The sequence below is a fragment of the Mauremys reevesii genome, linkage group 6 (assembly GCF_016161935.1).
Source record: "Mauremys reevesii isolate NIE-2019 linkage group 6, ASM1616193v1, whole genome shotgun sequence".
Classification (NCBI taxonomy): domain Eukaryota; kingdom Metazoa; phylum Chordata; order Testudines; family Geoemydidae; genus Mauremys; species Mauremys reevesii.
In genome coordinates this window covers 69,494,895-69,520,160 of record NC_052628.1, presented here as the reverse complement: position 1 = coordinate 69,520,160, position 25,266 = coordinate 69,494,895, and the positions used below count along the sequence as shown (strand labels likewise).

The 25,266-nt window shown below is 41.0% G+C and overlaps 1 protein-coding gene and 1 long non-coding RNA gene across 5 annotated transcripts in view; one reads left to right on the top strand and one right to left on the bottom strand.

The window, feature by feature from the left end:
- LOC120407733 overlaps nt 1-964 on the bottom strand; it is a 64,388-nt gene extending 63,424 nt beyond the window's left edge. The window contains exon 1 of the long non-coding RNA XR_005600215.1: nt 925-964. This is a non-coding gene — a long non-coding RNA (uncharacterized LOC120407733). The remainder of the gene's footprint in view (nt 1-924) is intronic.
- The window catches only part of SEMA6A (semaphorin 6A), a 126,746-nt gene extending 101,778 nt beyond the window's left edge, over nt 1-24,968 (top strand). For all 4 annotated transcript variants that reach the window (XM_039543692.1, XM_039543694.1, XM_039543691.1 and 1 more), the window contains one exon: nt 20,997-24,968. In XM_039543692.1, the coding sequence (XP_039399626.1) occupies nt 20,997-22,186 (1,190 nt within the window). In that variant the 3' untranslated portion in view covers nt 22,187-24,968. The remainder of the gene's footprint in view (nt 1-20,996) is intronic.
- The last annotated feature ends 298 nt before the right edge of the window (nt 24,969-25,266 follow it).

Below are 25,266 nucleotides of genomic sequence, written 5' to 3'. Positions count from 1 at the left end.
AGGGGGGACACAGGCCCACCCACTCCACTGTGTCCCAGCCCGGGGCCCTAACAGTGGCAGTTAGTCTGCTGCTGTGTCGGTGGGGTCCTGACCGCAACACACCGACATCGGCTCAAAGTCTGCTGTAGCCAGACTGGGGTCAGCTACCCCTGGGCTACTTTCCATCTCCCCCTCCATGGGTACCTGCTCATCTCTGGGGTCCGGCGCTGGGTCCCACACCATGGGCTCCTCGGCGTGCTGAGGGCTGGCTAGCTCGGGCTGCTCCTCAGGACTCAGGTCGGGGGGGACGCTCGGGCAGCTCCTCGGGGTACTGGGCTTGGGGAAGGCTCAGCCAGTCCACCTCGGGGTACCGGGCTCAGGGAAGGCTCGGCCTAACAGGAGCTCGGGCAACAGCATCTGTTCTCTCCGGCGGCCAGGCAGCAACTGAGCGCTGGGGCCGGGCCTTTATACTTCCTGTCCCGCCCCTTGACTTCCAGGGGGCGGGGACAGACGGCAGTGGCTCCGCCCACTGGGGCGGCTGTTCTGGCTCCTCCCTCTCAGGTGCGGCCGGGAGCCAGGCCACCTCACTACAGGTGCTTTGCCACCTAGTGGAATCCTCAGCCTTGAGTTAGGTGCCCAGGCTTCTTATACAATGCATAGGGAGCGTTAGGCATCTAAAAAGAGATTCTCAGAAGCCAGCAAGCTGAGTGGAGAGCTGCCTATGCTAGCCAATAGGAAATAGTGAGAAGGGGGATGCAATTTAGGCCCTGCTACTCAAAGTAAGTTAGGCATCTAACACTGGGCCAAAGGGAAGCACTTGTTTCCATTTGGGATTCCAGGTAAACCCTCTCTTGAAGTTAGGAACCTAAGCCAGGTTTGCCATTTTCTCATGAGAGAAAGATCCCCACACTTTTATACCAATAGCCCAGTAATTAGAGCACTCACCGAGACCTGAGTTCAAGTCCCCGTTTCAAATCAGGCAGAGTGGGAATTTGAAAACAGGTCTCCTAAGTGACAGGTGAGTGCCTGGGTATTCTAGAACACTCACACCAGCCAGCCTGACCCAAACATTCTTGATCAGATAACCCCCAGCTGTCTTCTTTATAGGGCCTGATCGGATAGGGATGCTCTGAGAATGCCCTGCAGATGAGATAGATGGAGAACGCCTCACTTGCACATCTCACCATGGCTCAGGCATGAGCAAGGGCACTGGGCATCAAGGTGGCATCAGGAGTCAGGCAATTTTGCACATGAACTAGTGGGAATTTAGGTGTTGAGGAAGCGTTACCGGCAGAAACGTAGGCACCTGCAGGCTTAGCAGCAGCTATGGGGAAGTTTTGATAATCTCAGTGGCTGCTAAATGTTTGACTTTAGCACCTAAAGTGGCAGTAAGACATGTAAGTCCTTTTGTGAATCTAGCTCTTGGTGCTTAACACCCCCTGAAAATAATGCTTTTTAAAATCCCACTAAGTGCCTATCTGCATCTTTAGGCCCCTGAATACCTTTACAAATCTGGACCTAAGGAACTTGCCCATCATGCTGGAAGACTGCAGCATGAAATATAACTCTGGGACTTCTGATTCCTCATCCTGTGCCTTAACTATAAGAGCATGCTTTCACCAATAAGTAATTGCTGGTTCCCACAGACCTCATCTTCACATTCATTTCTTTGTCTTAGTTCTTTGATTGGCCCATCTCTTCTCACTCCAATATTATGATAGCAAACATCAATCAGAACGTCAGCGTTTGGGATTACTCTGAAGTGAAACCCTTGACAAGTGGCTGTAGTAATCCTTCTTGAGCCTGCAAGCTTCTCCTACTTTGCTGCTGGGCCACCGTGCCTTTATGGGCCTTGTGCTTTGATTTATTGTAAAAGCAATTAGCTCTTGCTATGGTAACAGCTGCAGAAATGTTTGCTTTTCTGTCTGCCATGTACTTAAAGAAAGCAAAACAAAATGACTCAAAATGATAATGCGTGATTTACCTGGAATCCTTAATTCCTCTGGTCAATAAATCTGGCACACTGGAAATGGCAGATAAGTAATTGGCTTGTTTCTGTTCCTCGCTTTTGAGAATACACACCATTTTGAGCACGTGCTTCTGTTCCTTCTCCACTACACTACCCCCAAGAGAAAGTGTTGGCCTCCTCCCATCCACTTAGACAGATGTGTTTACCCTTAACTGGGCCTGTATCTGTAATGAGGAAAGGCTAATGCCCTGGGGCTAGCCAGCGCCTCAGCTAGTGGACACTGGTGTAGCTCCATTGATGTCTATGGAGATATGATGAATTACACCAGTGGAGAATCTGGTCATTAATGTGCCAGGGAGGAATACAGAGGTGTATGTTAATATTAATGGCATTTGTTATGTGTGGTTCCATGTGTCACAACTGTTTTGCACAGCAGTGCTCTTAATGGTAAGAAGGCTTCTTCTTAAAAACATCTTGTATGCCAGGAGCAGCTTTCAGAAGAGCACACAGTGAAAATATTAATAAATGTATAGTGGTGAGTTGTAAGCCTTTTTCCTTCTAGTCACTGACTGATGAGGTAGCTTGTACTATATAGTTACCTCCCCAGGGAGTGACGGGTACCAAAGAGTCTTCTTAGCACTTGACAGGGTTATTTAAATATCATGCATTCATTGGGGCTTAATTATGAATATTGATAAAGCTGGAAGTAGTCTACACACAAACAATGGTGGCAGAGGTGACCGCATGGTTGTTTACCATTACCATGTATTTGTGTGCTGTTACTCCTTGTCTTGCCCAATCAGACCCCAGTTGGTTCCAAAATTACTATTGATCCAATATTTTAAAGGGCAAAAGAATGAGTTGTTATGCAAAATTAAACCAAACAAGGTTATGCTTAATATTCGTTTATAAAGTTTTTTGTTTTCACTTTCACTGTGTATTTTTTCCCTTCACACCTTTACAAAAAAAACCCAAAATCTCTTATGTTTTTAACATTTTCCTTTTGTTTTGCAAAGTGCTGTGTGGTATTCTTTAGTGGTTGTGTTTATTCCTTTGGAAAGTGTTTTCTTTCTTTTCCTGCACTCACAAACGGCTTCACTCTAATTCTACTGAAACCACTTGCTACTTTATTTTCTGTGACACTGGTGCCTTGATGATGTCACATCCATATGTTCAGCTTTTAATTCAGCACAGGCATCTTGGGGAATATCTGCGGGGGTGCAAAGAGGGGGTTCTTTAAATGGGTTGACTCATGGGAATGTGACATTTGTGTGCCGCAGCTTTAGTAGCTAAATATACTCTGGAATTGTTGTTTCTGAGATACCTCACATTTCTTGCCAAAATGAAAATGTGTAGTACACTTCACAGAGTAGGGGCTGTTTGTTGCAATCCCAATGGCCTTTTCATTTTGGCCACTGAATAATCTGTCATTGATATTGCAGATTGAAAAATTAATTGCGATTGGCAAACTGCACCATTTTTTTCTTCTCCCAGCCTTTCCAAAAAGAGCACAATTCCAGAGTATGCTTTTGTTTGTTTTTTCTTGCTGTGTTTTAGTTTAATTATTTGTGTTTCTCACCTTTGTCAAAACAGTAGCTCCTCACCTTGCAGTCTAACCTTCCCTTCTGCTGCCATTGTACTTAGTGTCCCTCCCTCAAGTAATAAAACCAAACTCCTTATGTGGAATATTCCAAGGCTTTACCCTGTTCACTTTGAATCATACAACAGTGCTGTATCTATGTATGGTCCTACTAACAAACTGGGGAGTAGATACATAAATCTACTAGAGGGTCTAAATGAAGAAAATGAAGTAATTTTCTTCATCCGTAACTGACCTTGCCCTTCATTACCCTACTGGCCCTTGTCTACTGTCTTCTGTCCTTGCTGCCTTTCTTTAGAAATGCCTGATATCTTTCAAGTACTAGCTTCATTAACACAAACACAGTAAACACTCTGTTTTCTCTCTCACTTGCTAGATGGCTGGAGCCTGCCCTTTAATTACATTGATAAATTATATTCAGTCGTGGCTTCTACTTTCTTCTTTTTGCCAGTTTTTATTCTGTCTAATTCAAGCAATAGAGGGGTTAACAGCTTAGTCCGCTGAAAGATTAAAGTCCAGGGGTTATTTTAGCAGTTTTAATATTTGTCTGCTGCACAACTAGGTGACCCTGAAACCCTTCCTCTCAAACTTTTTGTTCAGTGTTTACAACACAATAATAGGACAAAGCTGATTCAGAATAAGAGGTGAGGTGTACAGATGACAAGAGTAGCCAGTACATTAATTAGGATGTCAGGGATGCAACTGTAAATATTATATATGTTGGAACCTCCCTTTTTCAGCTTCTCTTAACAATATTTGCAAACCTGTCTCTGTCACACAATTTCTGTGCACCATTCTGAAGTAGTCAACTACTAGACACAGGGAGAGCAAAGATTTTACATTTCAGGGGTCTGTCTAAAAGAAAACATTTCCTTTTGCAGGAATAAGGTAGTGCTGTTATTACTATTACTACTATTTGAATGATTTGCTGAATGTTGACACTATATTTAGCCTGGGGAGTTCACAAAAATAAAGCCAGACTCTGCTCCAAAGGGCCAGAATTTTGTGAGGTTTCAGGTACTATCATGATAGAAGGGATTGAGAAGGTAGAACTCCAACTGGGGTTTTAATGGTTATTTACTGAAATCCTGTTCACATTGAACTGAAATGAAAACAATAACAACCTACAGTAAAGATGGAGGCTCAGCTTCATTGTGTATAAATTGAAGCTAATGATGCTGTACTCCTTAGCAGCATGGGTGAATTTGGCCCAAAGAGTACATTTAAATTTACTCTATTTTTACATGAATTTATTTTGATTTATTCAAGGTATGGAAGGATTCCAAGCATGTTTACAGAAGAGTGATAGGAGAATTCCTTATTATCCTGCTGCCATTTTGTAATAACTCAGAAGTGGATTCTGTGTAGCACAGAATTTGTCCAGATCATCCTTTGAGTTCAGTGTTGTCTTTTCATTTTCCAAGGTCAACAAAATATTCCTTAGCCAGTCATAGTTATGGGAATATTAGAAGTGACTGACCTTGCTAAAAATTCAATTTAATCAACGAAATAGCTGCATGCACAATCATTTTCAGGGAGCCAGGAAGGAGACTTGTACCGAAGATGTACATGACTGGAGTAAGCACTACAATTACACCTGTTGCTCTAGATACCTGTTTTCAGAATCCCTGATCAAAACCAAACCTTTGTCCATACAATATGAAGTGCATGGTCAGCTACTTCAGTTTCACAACATTTCTAACTACGAAGAACAGAACCTAGATGCTGGAGAAGCAGAGAAAATAGAGAGTCAGGGCTTACCCTTTGATTTGTTACTCTGCTGGTGGAACTCTATTCCTAGACTGCAATCAATTAAAACAGAGATATAAAAACAGTGTGACAGAGTGGAGAATCAGCCCTGACTATCTGTATTGCCATTGCTTCTTTAGCATCTATTGGCAGTTCATGGAGAGAGGTTTGAAATGAAGTTATTTGTAATCCAAGTAATATTCTGTTCCTTACTGAGATTTCAGTAAAGTGTCTTGAGATGGTGCAGGATTTAGTCTGTTTAAATCTTTTATGTATCTCTATGTAGATTAAGACATAATTATTTTTCACATTTGAATTTAAGTAGAGGTTGTTTAGATGAACCTATTCCTAACAAAACCCGATATATTTTTTTCTTTAAAATGTTAGGTGAATTAGCATCAAATTGTTGTAAACATCCACGTTTATAAAAGGAATAGTATTCATGTTTGTCACATAATGGGTCTTCATTGGAGCTGTAAGAAATTTTCTTTTAAAATAATCAAATGCTTGTCTGGAATAGTCCTAATAAGTGGCTTGTCTTGGGGAATTGGCAATGGGATTCAGAGCTTTTCAACTCTAGGACTCCAGTTTGACTGCGGACCAGGTCAGTACTAACTATCATCACCATATAAATAGAGTTAATGGTCTCACTGCAGTTCCTAATGGACAGGTGCCCTCATTGCAAAAGTCACCACCATAATTGGCAGCTGTCAACCTTTTTGCTGAGGCTAAATGGAGCTGGAAGCTGAATTATCCTAACACCTCGAGAAGTGGTCCCTGCAGTTCAGATTTAGGCACATTAGCAGAGTGGTGTGGAGAGGCTTTTACTGATGACACTTCTACTGTGTCTCCAGAACTATAGAATATAACTTTTTCACCTATTTCATCTTTCATCACAACTCTAGACCAAAAGACGGTAGAATAACAGTAGTCACAGAAACGTGGTAATTAATAGCAAGAGAGAGAAATTAAGGGGTATAGGTGAGAGAGGAAAAGAAACATTTTCAGCTGAAAGTGGAAATGAGATGGGAAACTAATGCAAGAGAGAGATGAAGGAAGGCTGTTCCAGACAATAGACTGTCTTAAGACTTTATTTCAGTGAAATGTTCTCAAGACTGTATCTGACAGATGGTGAAGGGAAAGAGAGCAGACTACTGCAAGGTAAGCAGAGGCGATGAGAGATATGAGGTCCATGAATACATTTTAACACAAAGAGGGAGGAGGTCATGTAATGCAGAATAACAATTTAGTAGTATCTCCTTTAGCTCCTGGCTGAATCTCTTTTAGATCTTTATTTGAATCACAAAATAATTGACTCCCCAACTGATACAGTCACAAAGCTTTCTAAACAATATGAGGACTCATTTTGGAGTTGTAAGAAAGAAAGCAAAACTCGCAGCGCTAAAAGATGGGAGAAGATCAGGAAGACAGCCGAGAGCCATGCTTTCTGCAAAATGCTGTATCTGGTAACCAAGATCATACACAGGATTGCCTTACACTTGACCACAGTAATTAATTTTAAATCAAAACAGCTCTACAATCTTTCTTAGACCAATTAGCTGGAAGGATAGATGGATTTCATAATTAGCTAACAGCTGAGGAACCATCAGTAACAATGTATGAATCAGCTCAAATAGCAACAGAAACCTGTCAGCCTACTCCAAGGATAAAGATGAAGATATGAAAACAGAAGCTGCCAACTTAACATGACTTCTGGGTCTCCCTGGAAGAGTGGAAAACCCTGCTCCAAAGAGCTTTTTATCTGAAAGAACATCCAAACTACTGGATCTACAAGTAAAAAGGGAATACATTAAAAACGGAGCTCATCAGGTGCTAAAGTGGCTTCAGGAGATGAGTTCACCCCCAACTTGTAATTATCCACTTACATAGCTTTAAAAGCCTGCAATCCATTGTAGCCACATTTGACAGCTGACAAGCTCTATTTTTAAAGTTTTGCCTTTTTACTTGTAGATCTAGTAGCTTGGGGGGGTCCATTCAGAAAAAAAGCTCTTTGAATTGGAGTTTTCCCCTCTTTCAGGGAGCAAGAAATAAAGATCTCCCTCCAACAGGGAAAAACTGCAATTGACACAGGACTTTTCTCCATCTTTGCAGCAAAAGATGCTGCATCCAATTCAGCAAGAATCAGGGTAGCAGATATTTCCTCAAGGACTACGTTCACAGCTGCACTCTCCTATTGGGGCAGCTGCATGATGGAGCACAAAGGATTTGTCTTTCTGATTCTGGGGCCGGATCTACACTAATCCTGAAATATTTTCAGATTGGGAATGGTTGTAAAGTACGTTAGCTGGGCTGTGGCTCCACATGGTCATCACAATATCAGAAAATGGCCAGTGAACAGTTGGAGGCAATGATGTAAGTGCTTCCTACACCAGCTCTATGATCATTATAGTGGCTTTATGCTAATTGGGGGGTTATCAGGCAGCACAAAGAGGTCAGGTCTCAAGGAGAGAATCTGGCCTTTCCAACTTAAAAACCATGAAAAGGCTCTGAAATTCAGAGACACTTTAGAGCAAATAACATAACTCAAAAAAGTGCTTTAAGACTCTTTTTACTGTTAAATTAATGCCAGTATATAATTAAAATGGCAATACTCTGTTAAATTAAAGCTATTTGAATAATTCATTTTTCTTATTAGTTATATAGTATGTGCTTAGATTCAGTGATTATATTAATTAATAGAGAACATCTTCTGTAATAATTTTATGACAACCCAAGTGTTGATTGAGAGCAGCCTACACTTTCCATATAGCCTACAGATTATTTACTAATTGCATGATTCTATATGAAATACCACTTCCATTCTTTTCATGTCGATAAACTTGCCTTGACCGTTTTCAATATCCTTTCTCTGCTGATATTCCAAACTATTGATCCTTACACCTGATTAGGATTATGAAAAAAGAGATAAATTTAGATGTCTTCTTTCACTCAAGGATGTATCTTAGTCATTAATCAGGAAACTAACACACTTAATTATGAAAGTTTAAGTAGCATAATTCACATTTTGCCATGGTTTATTTTATATAATATTAAACACAGAAAGCCGATTGCATTGCACCTGATAAGCAATCTCTCCTACAAATGTCCTTGATTCAGCAAAGTACTTCAGGCTGCAGGGCCTGAGCAGGATTTTCCCTGCTATTGCTCCTGTTGGGTATCTGGCATTGGATAGCACATCTGAGAGCCAAGAGACTGTCTCTCCTGTGCTCTCAATGCCCCTCCCTCTCCCCCCACCATCCCTCCCATGGAGGAGAAAGAAGCAGCAGCCTGACTGAAATGCAAAGGGATGAGGAGCCTGTGCAGTTTCATTCAGCCATCTTGTGCATATGCACGACGATAATAATTATGTTTAAGAATACTGTTACAGTTAGAAATGTAATTTAATAAGTTTACAATAGATTAACCATCCACTAGCTCACCTATGGAAGCAACATTATACATAGCGGCGATTACTTACCCAAGAATTCCTTTGCTGCAGCCATGAAACAAAATACAACCTCCCACCACAACTCTTCTGCAGTTGCTAAAATTCTGTATTTCATCTATTAAAGGAATTAATCCCCTAATCAAATGTAAGTAAATTCTCTGCACTCTAAATTGAGGCTATACATCAAAATGTCTCTAAACATAATGGGGCAGATCCTCAACTGATGTACATTGCAGTTTACACCAGCTGAAGAACTGCCCCAATAAAGTTAAAAAAGATGGATGGAACAAGTATTTATTGCAGCTAAGCAGCTCCTTATAAGAGAGTTCCAATATCCGTACATAAACCATTTACCCTTGCCCTGAATACTTCATTCAGTGCCAGTGAAAAAGGATGTGATCACTAACCTTCTGGAATTAATTTTACTATCTAGTCCCCAACGTCCTCAACTGTTGCTGAGGAGCACACAGCCACAACTCAGGAGACGCGGATAGTGTAAAGCTACCATACTGCTCCCTGGATCTTGGGCACAGCTGTGTGTTGGGCCACACCTTTACTGTATTTCAGAGCTGCTTGAAGGTTGCTCTTACTTATGCAAGGTGGCCAATGACCTCAAAGGACTCTTAAAACTAGCCATGGAAGCCCCAGCCACATTCCCTGGGCTGGCTGCGGAGGAGGTGGCTTCAGAGCCACCACACCAATGTTATGCTACACTAGCATTCATCTGCACCAGAGTGATTTTTTTCATAGACAGTTAAGGCAGCTTTGTCTCTCCTGATAAATTTCTCAATTTTCTATCAGATTTATTTACTAATTATTTCCCTTAAATAAATACTAAATTATTTTTATAGGAGATTTTAATGCTATATTAAAGTTAAATCTCTCTGTCTAAATCTCTTAGCGTCTAAGATAGGTGTAATACTTAGCTCAACTCACGCACCAATAGATACCTTGCTAGAAGCCTAGGATCTCAACGACCAGAAATACAACTGGAGAATCCTGTTTTATACATATTAAAAAAGTAAAGTGTTTTTTCACTAAACATATTGAAGCAGATCCTCAGCTGGTGTAAATTGTCATATGAAAACATATTTTAAAATAAACGGCAGTTGACAGCAGTCTCCTCATGAGTTTTTGAGAAGTATTTAAAGCATACCTTAGTGGAATTATAATTTCATGTATGGTACAGCTATTTTAGCAGAACAGTCAAGCCTGGATAAGAAACTGTACTCCTTTTAAGGACAACTGAGGATTGGTATTTTTCCCAAAACAAAAGCTCACATGAAAATGCAGCTTGACAACATTATCACATTTAGGGCCCAGGCAGTTCTTTTGTATGCCCAACAATGATTTTTTGAATTTGAAACTAAAGACCCCTGAATGCTTCCAAAAACATGCCGTCCCGCTAATGATTTGTCTATGATACTTACAATTGTGACAGAAGAAAACAAATGGCGTATTTTTAAAATTATCTTAAAAAAAACCCAAACCCTATGTTATTCTCTCTCATATACTCCTACAAAAAGACAAAGACGTAGTAAAATCCTGCAATTACTGAAGAGCAAGCGGTATCATTTGAAGCAGTGCTATCAATGTGCATGAGAAAGTGTAAGGGACCTCACACATGGCCACTGTCCCAAGTCCAACGGCTTCAGTGACAAGTTCCATAAAGCCGTTCTGGAGCATCAACTGACAAATTTTTCAGTTGTTCTCTCCCTCGCCAGACCAGGGAATCTTACCCAGTTCCAGTTTGGAAGTCAGTACAACTGCACTCCGGGGGTGAGGGGAGGATAAAAAGTCAGAATATTATCAGTCATATCAATTAATTTAATAATAAAGTACTGGTAAAGAATCTTTTTCAAAAGGTGCTGTCTAGCCCTACCACTACTAATTTAAACTGACCAAGCTGGCTATAGTCCAGGGATGGCCACAAGTCATACTATTTGGTAAACAATAAACATCATTCATCACATCCAACTAACAAAAGTGGCCTTGTAGCATTAGATGCTCTAGTACAGGGGTGGGCAAACTTTTTGGCCCAAGGGCCACATCAGGTTGCAAAAATGTATGGAGGGCCGGGTAGGGAAGGCTGTGCCTCCTCAAACAATCTGGCCCCTGCCCCCATCCGACCCCTCCCACTTCCCAGCCCCTGACTGCCTCCCTCTGAACCTCCCACCCAGCGATCCCCCCGTGCTGCTTGTCCCCTAACCACCCACTCCCAGGACCCCCCCATCCCTAACTGCCCCTGGGACCCCCATTGACCCCCATCCCCTGACTGCCCTCCTGCCCCCTATCCACACCCCACCCCGTGACAGGCCCCCCAGGACCCCATCCCCTATCCACCTGCTCCCTATCCCCTGACCACCCCCCCGAACCTCTGCCCCAGCCAACTGACATCCCCCTACCCCTACGATGCCGTTCAAAGCAGCAGGGGCTTGCAGCCCGCCGCCCACCCAGAGCCAGCTGCGCTGCCCGTGCAGCAGCATGACTGCAGGAAAAAGGGGACTGCAGGGGCGGGACTAGCCTCCCTGGCCACGAGCTCAAGGGCTGGGCAGGACAGTCCTGTGGGCTGGATGTGGCCCACGGGCTGTAGTTTGCCCACCTCTGCTCTAGTATTACATATTTCCACAGAACCCATCTGTTTGTAGTACTGGAGAAATCCAATTTCTAACATCATTTTACAGCCTCCATCATGTTCTACATTTCTTCATGCGTATTCCTTATTTGACTGGCACCCAATCAGACTTTCTCAGTGGCTCCATGTCTAGTTGGCAGCTGGTATCAAGCGGAGTGCCCCAAGCGTGGGTCCTGGGGCCAGTTTTGTTCAATATCTTCATTAATGATCTGGCGGATGGCATGGACTGCACCCTCAGCAAGTTTTCAGATGACACTAAACTGGGAGGAGTGGTAGATACGCTGGAGGGTAGCGATAGGACACAGAGGGACCTAGACAAATTAGAGGATTGGGCCAAAATAAATCTGATGAGGTTCAACAAGGACAAGTGCAGAGTTCTGCACTTACAATGGAAGAATCCCATGCACTGCTACAGACTAGGGACTGAGTAGCTAGGCAGCAGTTCTGCAGAAAAGGACCTAGGGGTTACAGTGGATGAGAAGCTGCATATGAGTCAACAGTGTGCCCTGTGCCAGACGTGTGCGAGAGAGACAGAGAGAGAGAGCATACCTGTAATGATTTCTGTTATACTCCATATTTGAACTGGTGTAACCGAGCATAGAATTCAGCTCCTGGTCTTCTATTTTGAGGTGGGAATGGAAGTGTAGATATAAAGAGGTGTTTCTGTAGTGTGGGCATTGCCTCAAATTCAAAATGATTTAACACTCACTGAATTTATTCAAGGTCATAGGGCATGCAATAAGGAGAGAAAAATAACAAGCGTGATATCACCTATGTACCAACTATTTTCACCTCTCCACCTGCTTTCTTCTGTCCTCTGATTATTTCTAAGATACAGTCATCCAATCTTTCCTTTTACTGAACAATAAATAGGAAAACACGTCTTGATTCACACATACAAGGCTTTAGAGTAAAGCTTTGAGATCAGTTCCTTTAGCATTAGCGGAGAAGCAACTAAAATTTCAACAACCGTATTTGGTTTTTAATCACAAAATACATAATAAATATTGTGATTTTGATTATATGAAGGATTCATAGAAGTCTCACAGATTTTCAAACAGTTTTCACTTTCACCCTTTCTTTCTGCAGGAGCAGAGTTAACTTAGGGCCTGATTCTGAAACCCTTACACACAGACATAGTCCAGTTGAAGGCACAAGGACCATCCCCATTAACTAAGGGCCACTTGCACAGGATCAGTCCTTTTGTTTTTTGACAGCTTAATAGCACTCTTGATGGACCTCAGAGGATACGATATACAGAGCACAATCTTATTAATTAAACATCTGGGTATTCAATAGATACTTCATTAATTAGTTCAGCTGTGCCCTCTTCATTCACACTAGTAGCTTTCCTTAAAAATATTACTTTCATGTTTTGTCTTGAAAAGAGGATTGGAGTGGATGAGGAATCCAATTTATGATTTTGGGTCACACACACATGATGAAAAATTAACCCCAATTCTTCCTCGTCTGCTAGCCAGAGCTGCTTATGCTGACATTCAGAAAACTTGTGTTTTCCCCACTATGCAGAGAGGTCATAGATCAGAATAGGCTGTGTGGAAAGAGAAGAAGTGCCAGAGAATTTTTCAATGACAGCTTCTCTTTTCTTGACACTGCACGTAAGAACTGCTTTGGGCCTGGTCTACACTGGGGGGTGGGTTCGATCTAAGATATGCAACTTCAGCTATAAGAATAGCGTAGCTGAAGTTGACGTATCTTAGATCGACTTAGATTGACTTACTTCGCCTCCTCGTGGCGCGGGATCAACGGCCGTCACTCCCCCATCGACTCCACTTCCACCTCTTGCCCTGGTGGAGTTCTCGAGTCGACAGGGTGCACGTTCGGGGATCGATTTATCGTGTCTAGACGAGACGCGATACATCAATTCCCTATAGATCGATCATTACCCGCTGATCTGGCAGGTAGTGTAGACATACCCTCAGGAGCGGCACAAGGCCTCCCAGAATACATAATGCCTACAGCTGCCTTCATATAGGAAAATAAAGTTCAATTTGTTCTGTGCCATGAAAGGAGTTAACATGCAGTGAAACGGGAATGGCTAAGATGAGCGATGCACATTGCATGCTACAACAATTACTCTGGAGCCCTGAAATCATACATATTCACAGGAGCGTATGTAAATCTAGTTCAACCCAGCTGTGAGATGATCCCCTGAAGTAAACTAATAAAGAGCAGCTAACTATCTTTAAGCTAATCCCAAGCACTGTAGAAAGGTCCTAAAATGTGCTCAGAGATTCTTTTACATCAGAAGAAATGTAGACTTTTTCTAAGAGGCTTGTATTTTAAGATGCAAGGCAGCATAAAGTTTCTCTCTTCAAAGAAAAAGCTACAAAGGAATTAATTTTCCTGGGGATTTGGATTTTATTGTACATTTTGTTTTATCTTTTGCTAGTGCCCTTATTTTATTTTTTTCATAGGAAACACAATTGTTATGACTTTTCTTATCATACACACGCCTCTAAAATTACCTTTGCTCATGGTGAAGGGTGAAAGGGGAGAAGTAAGTACAGTACTAAAATCAGTAAAGTTCACAATGAACAGCCACTGAATACCATTAGTCATTGGGGGAAATGGTGTCAGGCAATTTCTACTGTAGGGACTTGCCTTATGTCTAACCTTTGGGACAAATGAAAGTGTACAGATTTCAGAGATGTAGTTTCTCTCTCTCATAAATAATAGATCCAGTGGAATATGTACTGTGAACCTAATGTCATATTTAAAAATTCAGTAAATTAGTTCATTTGTGGAGGTACCACTCACAAAACAGACTATAAAAAATCCAGACAGTCCAGGCCTCCAGTCTTTACTCAGACACACCTCCTTCTTATTCAGGCAAACCTTCCACTTTGCCTGAATAAGAACTTAAGGATTGGACTTTTAATTCATAATTACATTACAAGTTTTTAAGAGAGAAATTATAAAAATATTTCTCCTTAACTCTAGATCTTCAGTGTTGTACAGTCAATAGAGCCAGCCCATGCTTTAGGATTAACTAAAAATGGATTGCATGCCTCCCATTGAACTAAAGACTGTACAATGACATCTCTCCTGAGGAAGTTTTTTTAGGTCAGCATGCCAGCTGTCTGACCTGGGACCTTTAGAATGCTCATGGTGGAGAGGTTTTTTTACATTTGAACCTTACATTTAAGGCTATCATTCATTACATTATTTCCTTCTCATTATAAGCAAAGCCATTCATGTGCACCTTCTCCTCTTGTAGGACGCAATCACCTTTTTTTTTTTATAGTGAGTTAGGCTGAAAGTCATTCATCAGGAGTGGTAGGGGCAATGTAATTTGGATCAATTGGAAGAAGGAAAAAAATCACCTTAAAAAAACAGTAGACAAGCCCTTCTTGGAGGGACCACTATTGAGATTAGGGACCAGTAATCACAGTCTCTCCTTTATGCTTGATCAGAAACTTCAATGCTTTTCAGTTTGCACTGCATGTCATTAAAGACACAGTCACTGGGGGTTTTTTTCATAGATTTGTGGTCCCTTCTGGCCTTGAAATCTACAAAGCTATGAAATATATATGAAACTTTATAACTGTGAACAAACCTCATTCTTCCCTCCAGGATATGTGCACACTGTTTTGATATTGCAGAAGTTCCTCAGAAATGCTGGGCTGTTGGTATAGGTTGCTCAGAGAGTGAGAAAAATCAAATCACATGAAACTTGCATTTGCAAAGCTGTATGAAAACAACAGGGCAGTGGTCCCCATTAAAAATGTATCCTTTACCAGCGGTTTTAACAAGAGTGTTTTAACTGTTGGCAAATAGTGACTTTTTGTATTTTTAAATGGTGATCCTGGCAGGCACAGGAGAATGGATACTGAGTAAAACTGCAGTTGGCCAGTGGAACAGACTGAGTAAAAGGACGGGGGAAGCAGGTTGCTTACTTGTCTCCATGATGAGGGGCTCCCACCAGAGTGGGAGATATCAGATGATTGGCATTGTGGGTGAGATTGTAGGCTTCCTGACCTTGAAAGTGTTCCTTCAAGCAAAGTAATTATATCAAATAGAAAAAAAAATGGAGACCATAGATATTCCCATACCTGCTATCAGCTCAGATTTGGATGTGCGGTTTAACTTCAGCTGATTATTTTGTGACACATATACTTAGGGAAGCAAAAAAAGGTTTAAAAATAACTTGAGAGGCTTTCCAGACCTGATATAGAATTTATCAGCATGTGAATGTATGTAAATACAGCACTAACACTTGAATACACATATTGAAAACCCATTCTTTTGCATCCAGAAATTATATTTTAAAGCCCATAAACACAAACATTCATACTGAGCCAATACCACCACTCTTTGTGGTGTTACTTAACTCTAATGCAGAGAGAGGTACACGAACAACAAACAAAAAGCTGGTACTAAACAAAAAATGCGAACAGCAGGTTTTCCTCTTTTTTCAGGCTCACCTTGCCCAATGTGCAGCTATGCTAGCTCCCAATAAAATCCTAAGTGATTTGAAAGGTAGGGCGGAATAGTAGTGGGCTGAATCCCATTCAACCACTGAATGTATCATGTCAAGATGTGAAGCTCAAAATAGCTGAAACGGGTACAACTCATTGGCTGCCTCCTTGCCATGATGTATTTAGTCATTGAAACTTTATACCCAATTAGTAGTTTCCCTTTATCCCTGCCAAAATATCATATATCATTTACCATCTCTAAGTTCCATTTCTGTGTATGCCATTGCCAGCGGTTAGGTTTAGTACTTTCTCTCTGCATTAGAGTTAAGTAACACCACAAAGAGTGGTGGTATTGGTTCACATTATACTGGAAAACAAAACGACGACAACTTCCTGCTGAGATAACCACATAGTGCTCTCATTTCACTTTTGGTGTGGTCATCGTGTTTGTCCTGGGTGCAGCTCAGAATATAGAGATATCTTTTAATACAGATTACAGCTAACAACGGTATTGAAATGAAAATGCATTGTTTGTGGTGACAGGTAGCTAGCTTTTTTCGTGTGTTCTAGTGACGGGAGCAGATTCTGCCTTCAGCTTTATGTGTGACCTCCATTGACTTCAGTGGGGCTGTATATGAGGAGATGAGGTCAGAATTCAGCCCCTTGTATTTATAGAATGTCTTTTCAATAAGCTATTCAAACCAGAAAAATGAGCTAGTTCGTTTTCGTTCACCAAAGCAGTTGTGATGAGTTCACTGAAATATCAGACTTGCCTTCACCATAAAGCAAACTCCAGAATCTATTTTTAGAGGACTCTGACTCTAGGGCTTTTCTTGATGGTTTGCCATCTCTATCTATGATCACAGACAAGACAAACAAACTCAGGCTTGTACATGGGAGACTTTTTTTTGTGTGTCTTTTTTGACTGAATGTAATAAAAAAGAATACAGAGAGTTTTTGTTGGATCTGTGGTCACTGGGTCTGCTCTCCACAGATGCCTATTAATCACTTCACTATGGAGACAGACACATCCATCATATCATAACAGCCTAGAAACAAGAAAGCTGGTGAACTGATAGCAAGACAAAAAATGGAAGAACCATCACATTTTATATTATGGCTTGGGCTTTCCTTATTTTGGTTTGGTTCTTTCTATATCATACTTAAACAGGCTGATTTATGACATTGATTGTTTCTTAAGAGGTGTTTCTATTGACTTCGGTGGTTTCAAACCCTTTAAACACAGCTTAGCTAAGGTACCTTATATGTTTTTTTGTATAATGTAGGAATGGTTAATTGGGCTTCAGAAGACACCGTTTTCAGAAACCAAGGTCACACAGTAAAACTGCATTTTATTGTTGAAGACATTAAACATATGGATGATTATTTCCAGGCCAGTAATGAACCAGTGCAGATAAAATAAGAATTCATCTGAGCTTTGTCCATCCCTCATGTCAGAGCTGAAACATTCTGAAGTTTATGAAACATTTTTCTTAGGTCCCCATCAAAAACCCACCACCCACTCGCTACCTTAGTAGCATGTTCTCTTGGAGGGTGAAGATGGGCCATGATGCCTGTTTTTGTCCTCCAACACTGGGTCTCCTCTCCTGAATGCAACTTGTTATCATGATGTAGAGTGACAGAACCAAGTTATCCTTCTGCTAGACCTCTAAATCTCACCCCTCTACATGTAAATGGCACTCTGGGGTTTCCTCACAATTTATGCATGATTGTATATAGAGTAGAGTGATAAATCCCAGCGGATGTGAGATCACTCCCCTTTCATTGGATGAGCAGCTTTGATAGAAAAGTAGGAAGAGATGATCTTGCATGCTCCAGGATTTTACAGTCTCAGAAAGTACTGGGCATAAATCCTGAGGACACATAATTATTTTCATATTTTAAATTGGTAAGATCAACAGGCCCAGGAAAATGAATACCAGACACAATTGCACTGGTTCAATGGAGAAGGTTCCCTTGAACAGGAGGAAGAGATCAGGTTGATTACTGTCTCCATGAAGAGGAACACCCCACCAAAAAAGTGAGGACATCAGATGACTAAACTGCCCCTCAGTCTCTCAAGAGGATAGCATAGCTGATATGGGAAAAGAGGTGTAATCAGGAGGGAGAGTACTAAGCTGGTTCGAGGACCGCAAGAGGTTTTGTTAAATATCAATATGATTAGATTCTTAATTACATGTAGGCCCTGATCCCTAAAGATGCTGAGCACTCATATCTTCAAGCTTATGACCTCTGACACTTTCAAGGTTTATTCCCGCAGTGCTTTCTCCTAAGATTTATTTGAACGTATTCTGTAAACAACATAAACATGTCCAGGGAATGGTTTATCATCATTTATGGAGATCAACCTACACATTCTATATGGAAATAATATGAACATGTTTGTAGGCAGCTCTTTCAAGTTTCTCTAAAGATAAGGTTAAGTTTGAAAAAAAAGAAAAACACTTCTAATACACTTATAATCACATCAAATAAAATAAGCAAATAATGTTCATATTTAGAAAGGTATAATCAATGAAGAGCTACTCAGGTCATTTTAAAAGTAGCAAATAATATTTTGTATAAGAAATTTGTTATGGTATCATGTATTATAAAATTAGCAAAACTCATGTCCAGAAGTCTTATGATCTTGTTTTAAAAAACCCTTAGTAATTAAGTGTACCAGCACATGATGTAGTACTGGGATTTTAGATAATACATAGATTCAAGCCTTTTCAACACAATGAAGTCTTTGCAGTTTATCTGCTATGTCTTTAAAGGTGTAGATTGGATGATGACTTGAACCCCTTATATGCTCCAGATTTTCAAGAGTCTAGGTTCTACATTTTTGTCCATTATTTTTCTGCTTATGTTAATATTTTGAACAATTACTGTTCAGAAATGCCACTGGAAACCACTGTTCTCTCAATAGCCACTGAACAAGGAATGCATAGGCAGCAGCACAGTAAGTTTCCTCACACTGTGCCCACAGTGTCCTCCTAGAGTAACTGTGGCTTAGTGTGAGGAGATAGTTTAGACCCATCCACTCTGCCCCAGTCTCTTGGGACTGCTACTAATGGTGCTGAATATTTGGGATGTGCATTGGTAATAGACTGAGATCATCCCCTCATTTCAGATAAGGTTTTGGTGGTGTTCCCCTGTAATACTAGAATGCAAAACACTCAGAGCCGCTACTTTTTAGTTTATTTTACTTTATCTGTGCCCTGAACTTCATTAATTTGTGGTCAAATCCTGCCCACCTTAAATCATATGATTAAAGATGAAGTTGTTGGGATTACTCAAGTAAGTAAGGCCAGTTGGATTTGACCTGTGATCAAAATAACCCATTTTATTAACACAACATTGTATCCAAAGGATTCATGCAACTCTCAGGATCTTTGTTCCTTAAGGGATCAACTGCTCCTGCTATTTTGTTTCCCACTTGAAATCACAATCCTCTGTCACAACACAAGTAATTTCCATGGCAACCAACTGTGATGTCACAAGCAGGAGATTATGATTTTAAGAGCAGTTCAGCTTTTAAAATTCCTGGTTTGTATGCAAATATCATTTGTCCACTTACACACACTAATTGAAATGGGGACAAGTATGCTATAGAAGTAGAATTGAATCTAGACAGAATGCTTATCAATGCTTTCCATGAGGCAACAGCAGCATTTCAATGTTATTTTGAAAAAGTTTGCTGGGGTTTTTTGCATTTTGTTCTAATTCTGGACCACAGCTATCTGTCTAACAAATACATAAAAGACAGGATTCCTGAAACCATTGATTTATGACATGAAAGACTGGTATCTTCACAAAGTCTTATGAGGTCTTCGAGGTACATTTTCTCTCTCTCTATCTCTCTCATAATAAGAACATTGTTTACATTTCTCAGAGTATGCTTTTAATGCACTTGCGTTTGCACGCTCTCCAGAGAAGGGAATGGGGTATTTGAGTTGTGTTTTTTTAAACTACTTTGTCAGGCACTTAGTATCTGACAGTTGCGACTCCTTCTCACTTAGCATTAAAAGAACCCAACAGGCTCCTCACCTGCATTTGATTAGCATGTGCTGGCTTGGTGCACAACTAAGTAGGGAAAGGAAAAGCAATGTTCTTTATATATGCAATATCTTGGTTAATGTTCTGTAGGATTATTGACTGGTGCATTCTCATCATTTTTATTAAGTTGAGGATATTAACTCTACCTGAAGAAGCCTACTATGACAGCAAGCCTTAGGAGCAATAATAAGACCTGACAACATCTCTAAGCACAGTGCAATGCCACAAAATAGGCTTCTCACTGTGTGTGCTTTTAGCCAAAGCAGGAAAGAGAATCCAGCATATTTAGCTATCTAGAACAGGAGAGATTTTTAAAAAAAAATTAGGAATGACACTTGAAATCTGGAGGGTATTTTTAAACCTGTTCTGTCTCAATGTATTTCAGTGTTGGGCTCTCTCTCTCATAGTTACTCAGGATATAAATACTCTATAACATCCCTGCTGCAGCCCAAACATATGACAAAGCTTCCAAACCTTGTGACAGAGACAACAAATAAATAGCAGGGGAGAAAGCTTGAAAAGATGTGAGATTCATTTATGTAACATACATAAAGCTTCTGACTCCTCAGCTTTTTCAGTGTCAGTGATTTACAGAAATAAAATGTGTGGGAGGAGAGATGGGGTTGAGGAATGGGTGAAGAAAAACATGCTATTTCTCAGCCTGAGAGACAGTCCTAACTAAAAACCCTGGGTGAAATCCCAGCCCTGCTGAAGTCAATGGGAATGTTGCAATTGACTTCAGAAGGGACAGGATTTCACTTCCTGATCTAAATACCCTGGAATTTCAGGGGTATTTTGAAAGCTGATCTCTGATACAGATCAAAATTCTGCAAATGGGCCCGGTCTCTATAAAGAATGAACCCTGAACACCCCACCTCACCCCCACCCTGGGCTCCATGTTGTTCAAGCCTGGAACTTAATTCAACACCTTGAGTTCAACTTTGCTCAAAGTGAGTTCCAGCCAGCAGGTACAGGATGGATGTGAACTTGGGATAACTAACGAAAAGCTGAGAACAAATAAAATCTCCAGTTAATGCCTTTGAATGGACTAGATACGTTAAGAAGCTTTTCCTGTTAGATTTTTGCTTACCATTGTATGATGTTTGTTGCAGGAGTGATTCGTGAGAGCTATCTCAAAGGCCATGATCAGCTGGTGCCGGTCACCCTCCTGGCCATTGCAGTCATTCTTGCTTTTGTCATGGGTGCCGTCTTCTCGGGAATCGTAGTTTACTGCATCTGTGACCATCGCCGCAGAGACGTGGCCATTGTCCAGAGGAAGGAGAAGGAGTTGGCCCACTCCCGCCGCGGCTCCATGAGTAGTGTTACCAAGCTCAGTGGTCTCTTTGGAGACACACAATCCAAGGAGCCAAAACCAGAAGCTATCCTCACACCTTTGATGCACAATGGCAAACTCGCTACCCCGGGCAGCACTGCCAAAATGTTAATCAAAGCTGACCAGCACCACCTAGACTTGGCTGCTCTGCCAACCCCTGAGTCCACCCCAACCCTGCAACAGAAGAGGAAGCCTAGCCGTGGCAGCAGGGAATGGGAAAGAAACCAGAACCTTATCAATGCCTGCACAAAAGATATCCCCGCAATGTCATCGCCTGTGATTCCAACTGACCTGCCTCTCCGGGCTTCTCCCAGCCACATCCCAAGTGTTGTAGTCTTGCCAATCTCTCAGCAAGGCTATCAGCATGAATATGTTGATCAGCCAAAAATGAGCGACATGGCACAGATGGCCATGGAGGACCAGAATGCTACGCTCGAGTACAAAACCATAAAGGAGCATCTCAGCAGCAAAAGTCCCAACCATGGGGTTAATCTGGTGGAAAATCTGGATAGCATGCCACCAAAAGTACCCCAGAGGGAAGCCTCATTGGGTCCTCCTGGCTCCTCTCTGGCTCAGAGTGGTCTGGGCAAGCGATTAGAAATGCATTCCTCTGCTTATAACGTGGACTACAAGAGAAACTACCCTACGAACTCACTCACGAGAAATCATCAGACATCAACTCTCAAAAGAAACAATACTAACTCCTCTAATTCCTCCCACCTCTCTCGAAATCAGAGCTTTGGCAGGGGAGACAACCCTCCGCCTGCCCCACAGAGAGTGGACTCTATACAAGTCCATGCTGCTCAGGCGCAGGCTGTGACTGTCTCTAGGCAGCCTAGTCTCACTGCGTACAACTCGCTGACAAGGTCCGGGTTGAAACGTACACCTTCGCTAAAACCGGATGTACCCCCCAAACCTTCCTTTACCCCACTTTCAACATCCATGAAGCCCAATGATGCGTGTACATAATCACAGTGGGGTGGGGGGACAGCAATGAAACAGAGTTTGCCCTTTAAAGCCAGTGTTCTGCAACTGCATCACTAGTTCCAATTGACAAGAAGGCTGTTGTTAAGCTGAGGATGTGTTGATCCTGCTCTCTGGGAAAAGTGGAATATTTTTTAAACCGAGCCATCTGATCTGTGATGAAGGTTTCAAACTGCAGGACTCACCCCCACTACCTGACAGTTCTTTACTCAAAACACTAACTTAGCATCACAAACATTGAGCCAAAAGCACACAGGTGAATGATGACTGTGACATTTCACCCCCCAATTGCACAGTGCATTCCTGAACTGGGAAAGAGTGCTCTGAAAAGCAAAGCAAATAAAAGAACTTAAAAAAATAAAAATAAATACAAAATAAAAAATTCATTGATAAAGCTAACTCTGACTTAACAATGGCAGAAGTTTACTATGTGCAGGTACTGTGAAATGCCCATCAGTGTTACAGCCATTTGGTTATAGCAGATAAATGCCACGTTGGGCAAAACTATGTCATAGATTTCTGCTACTCTTCTTTTAATGAATAACATGTGACTGTTAACGCAAATAACTCCTATTATTTATTGTTCGTCTTTTGTTTTTCCTAAGGAAATGACTTCTGCATATCATCCTATGAACAGCTCTTCAGAAAAAATACATTGAAAATTATACCTATTTAACATGAAACCCATTAACTGGAGTAATTAAAACTCTTATTTTTCCAATAAATTCACTGAGTTAAATAAGTTGGAGCTGGAATTCTGAACTTTGTGTTTGGACGGTTTGATCTCTAGCTGAAAAAAGGGGAATATTTATTTAAATCTGTTAGTTAATTTGCTTGCTGGGCTTCTGATCTATGACAGGCAACAAACAAAATCCCCCGAATTTATAACTCCTAAAGCAACTGCAAAAGAAACTCTTTAAAAACTGCACATTTGTGCACCATTGCTGTCAACATGGCTTTGTCAGTCATCAATACTTTCTGTGAAGGCACCAGCTTGTGATGTGCCATCTCATTTCACCTTGCATGTGAGACGGCAAACAAAATCCACAAACAGTGTGAACTAATTAATATGCCGGCTGTTACCATGCATAAATTATGGTCTTATCACACGGGTTTTTCTTGGGAATACATCTGTGAATAGCCTGTTTTCTTCCACATGTAAATTTGTGCCTTACACCCTCAGTTGTGTATATTTGTGAGCTGTAGTATGTAAAACCTTCCCCTCCCCCGCCCTTTGAATAAATGCAAATATTTATTTACCTTCCCTCTCCTAAGCCCCCTGGAGAATTGGAGTAAAGAAGTTCAAAGAAGAATGTAGTGGTTATTGTAATAACACCATATCCATCAAGAAATTAGAGTAGTACTATACCCTCCAATTCAGTTTGACTTTCTAGTTGTGCCAATTCTGCCCTCAAACCACCCCTTGGCTATGCTGGCAGCATAGACACTGTATTGTGGTTGGCAATTTCCTCCCCCTTATACTTTCATATCATTTCAGTATGGTGATATTCTCATTAGCCAGCAAAGAAATGAGTAATGTACTGTCTCCACTAGATAGAGACAAACACTGTGTGTGACTGGCCAGCCACTGGAAGCAAGCCTCTATGACACATGCTGCTGTGTGCATGCACAGTATACAAAATGAAGTGAAATGGAAGTAGGATGAGGCAGGCTGGTTCCTGCTGTAACTGTAACTGGTAACTGCTGTAACATCCAGAACAATGCTGCAAAAAAACTTTTGGGGCAATTAATTTTGATTTACATTTTTTCCTTTGCACGTGGCCTGTGTGTGCCCGTGCCCACGCATAAGGTCTTTTACAATTTTTCAGTCATTCATGCACAAAGGTAGATTTGTTTTTAATCTGTTATAATAACTGTGTCAACATACTGTAGAAAATAAGGGAGGGCCATTTTTGTTTTTTATCTACTGGGCAGTATATTTGGGGAGGGGAGGTTGTTTTGATTGTTTTTTAAATTTTATACCCAATTTGTTTTGCAGGGTTTTGGTTTTGTTTCCGAACAATCAAAAAGAAAGAGTTCAAGTCAGCTAGTGTGTAGATGGTATTTAGAAAGTCTGGATGGTCTAGACCAAAGTGTGTAACAAGGGTGCTTGCATGTTTTTTCATTCCATCATTGCTTCTTTTATGAAACTGACTTGTTCACCATTAGTGAACTATGCAGACTGCTGTAGATAGATTGTATCCAAAGCAATGCTTTTTTTAATTAAACCCTTCAGAACAGTATGTAGCAGGAAAGTCTTTTTTTCTTTCAAAAAACAAAAAAGTAGCAGCAGCAGCAACTTGCAACCTTTTCCCCCAAACTCCCATTCCTCGAGTACCAAATGTGCAGTGCCCATTGCTATTATTAAGGAAAGCGTTCTGACATCATGTAGAAATGAATAATCACTGCAACAGCCTTGTACAGAGATATGCCTTTGTAATATACATCACATCAGTTACTGGGTTGACCTTGAAATGCTCATTTTGTACTCAGTGGGTCTTTTGTTTTAATCCTCCCTCACCCCAGTCTCCCAGCACCCCTCACTTGGAGGGGTACATAAACCTAAGTGTGCCTTTGCTTTCCACCCTTGATATACACTGGTAAATGCAACAAATTCAGACTCTCATTTGTTGTAAAGTTGTAAAATATTGTGATGTCACTGACTTTCCTTCATCTCCACATCCCCTTAACATCTGAGTCACAACTTAATGTATGTTGTAAAAAAAAAAAAAAAAAACTAAAAACCCAGAAAGAACGGGAAAAAAAGGAAAAAAAAAGAAAAGGAAAGGAAAAAGCTCTTGATTGCATAAGGTAATAAAACTAGACTGTTCTACCTTAGTCTGTGTGTCCTGTTCTTTTGTTTCGGTGATGATTTCTATCCCTGCTAAAGCTCTAGTCTGAGAAGTGATGTTGATTGTTTAAAGAAGCTTACAATAAGAGAGGAAATTGTAGGTTATTTTCTACCTCTTATGGAAGATGAACTTGACTTCAGCACGAGACACTGGTAATTAAAAATTTAATTACATATTTGTTCTCCCTCTATTCATATTCTGCATTTTCTTTTT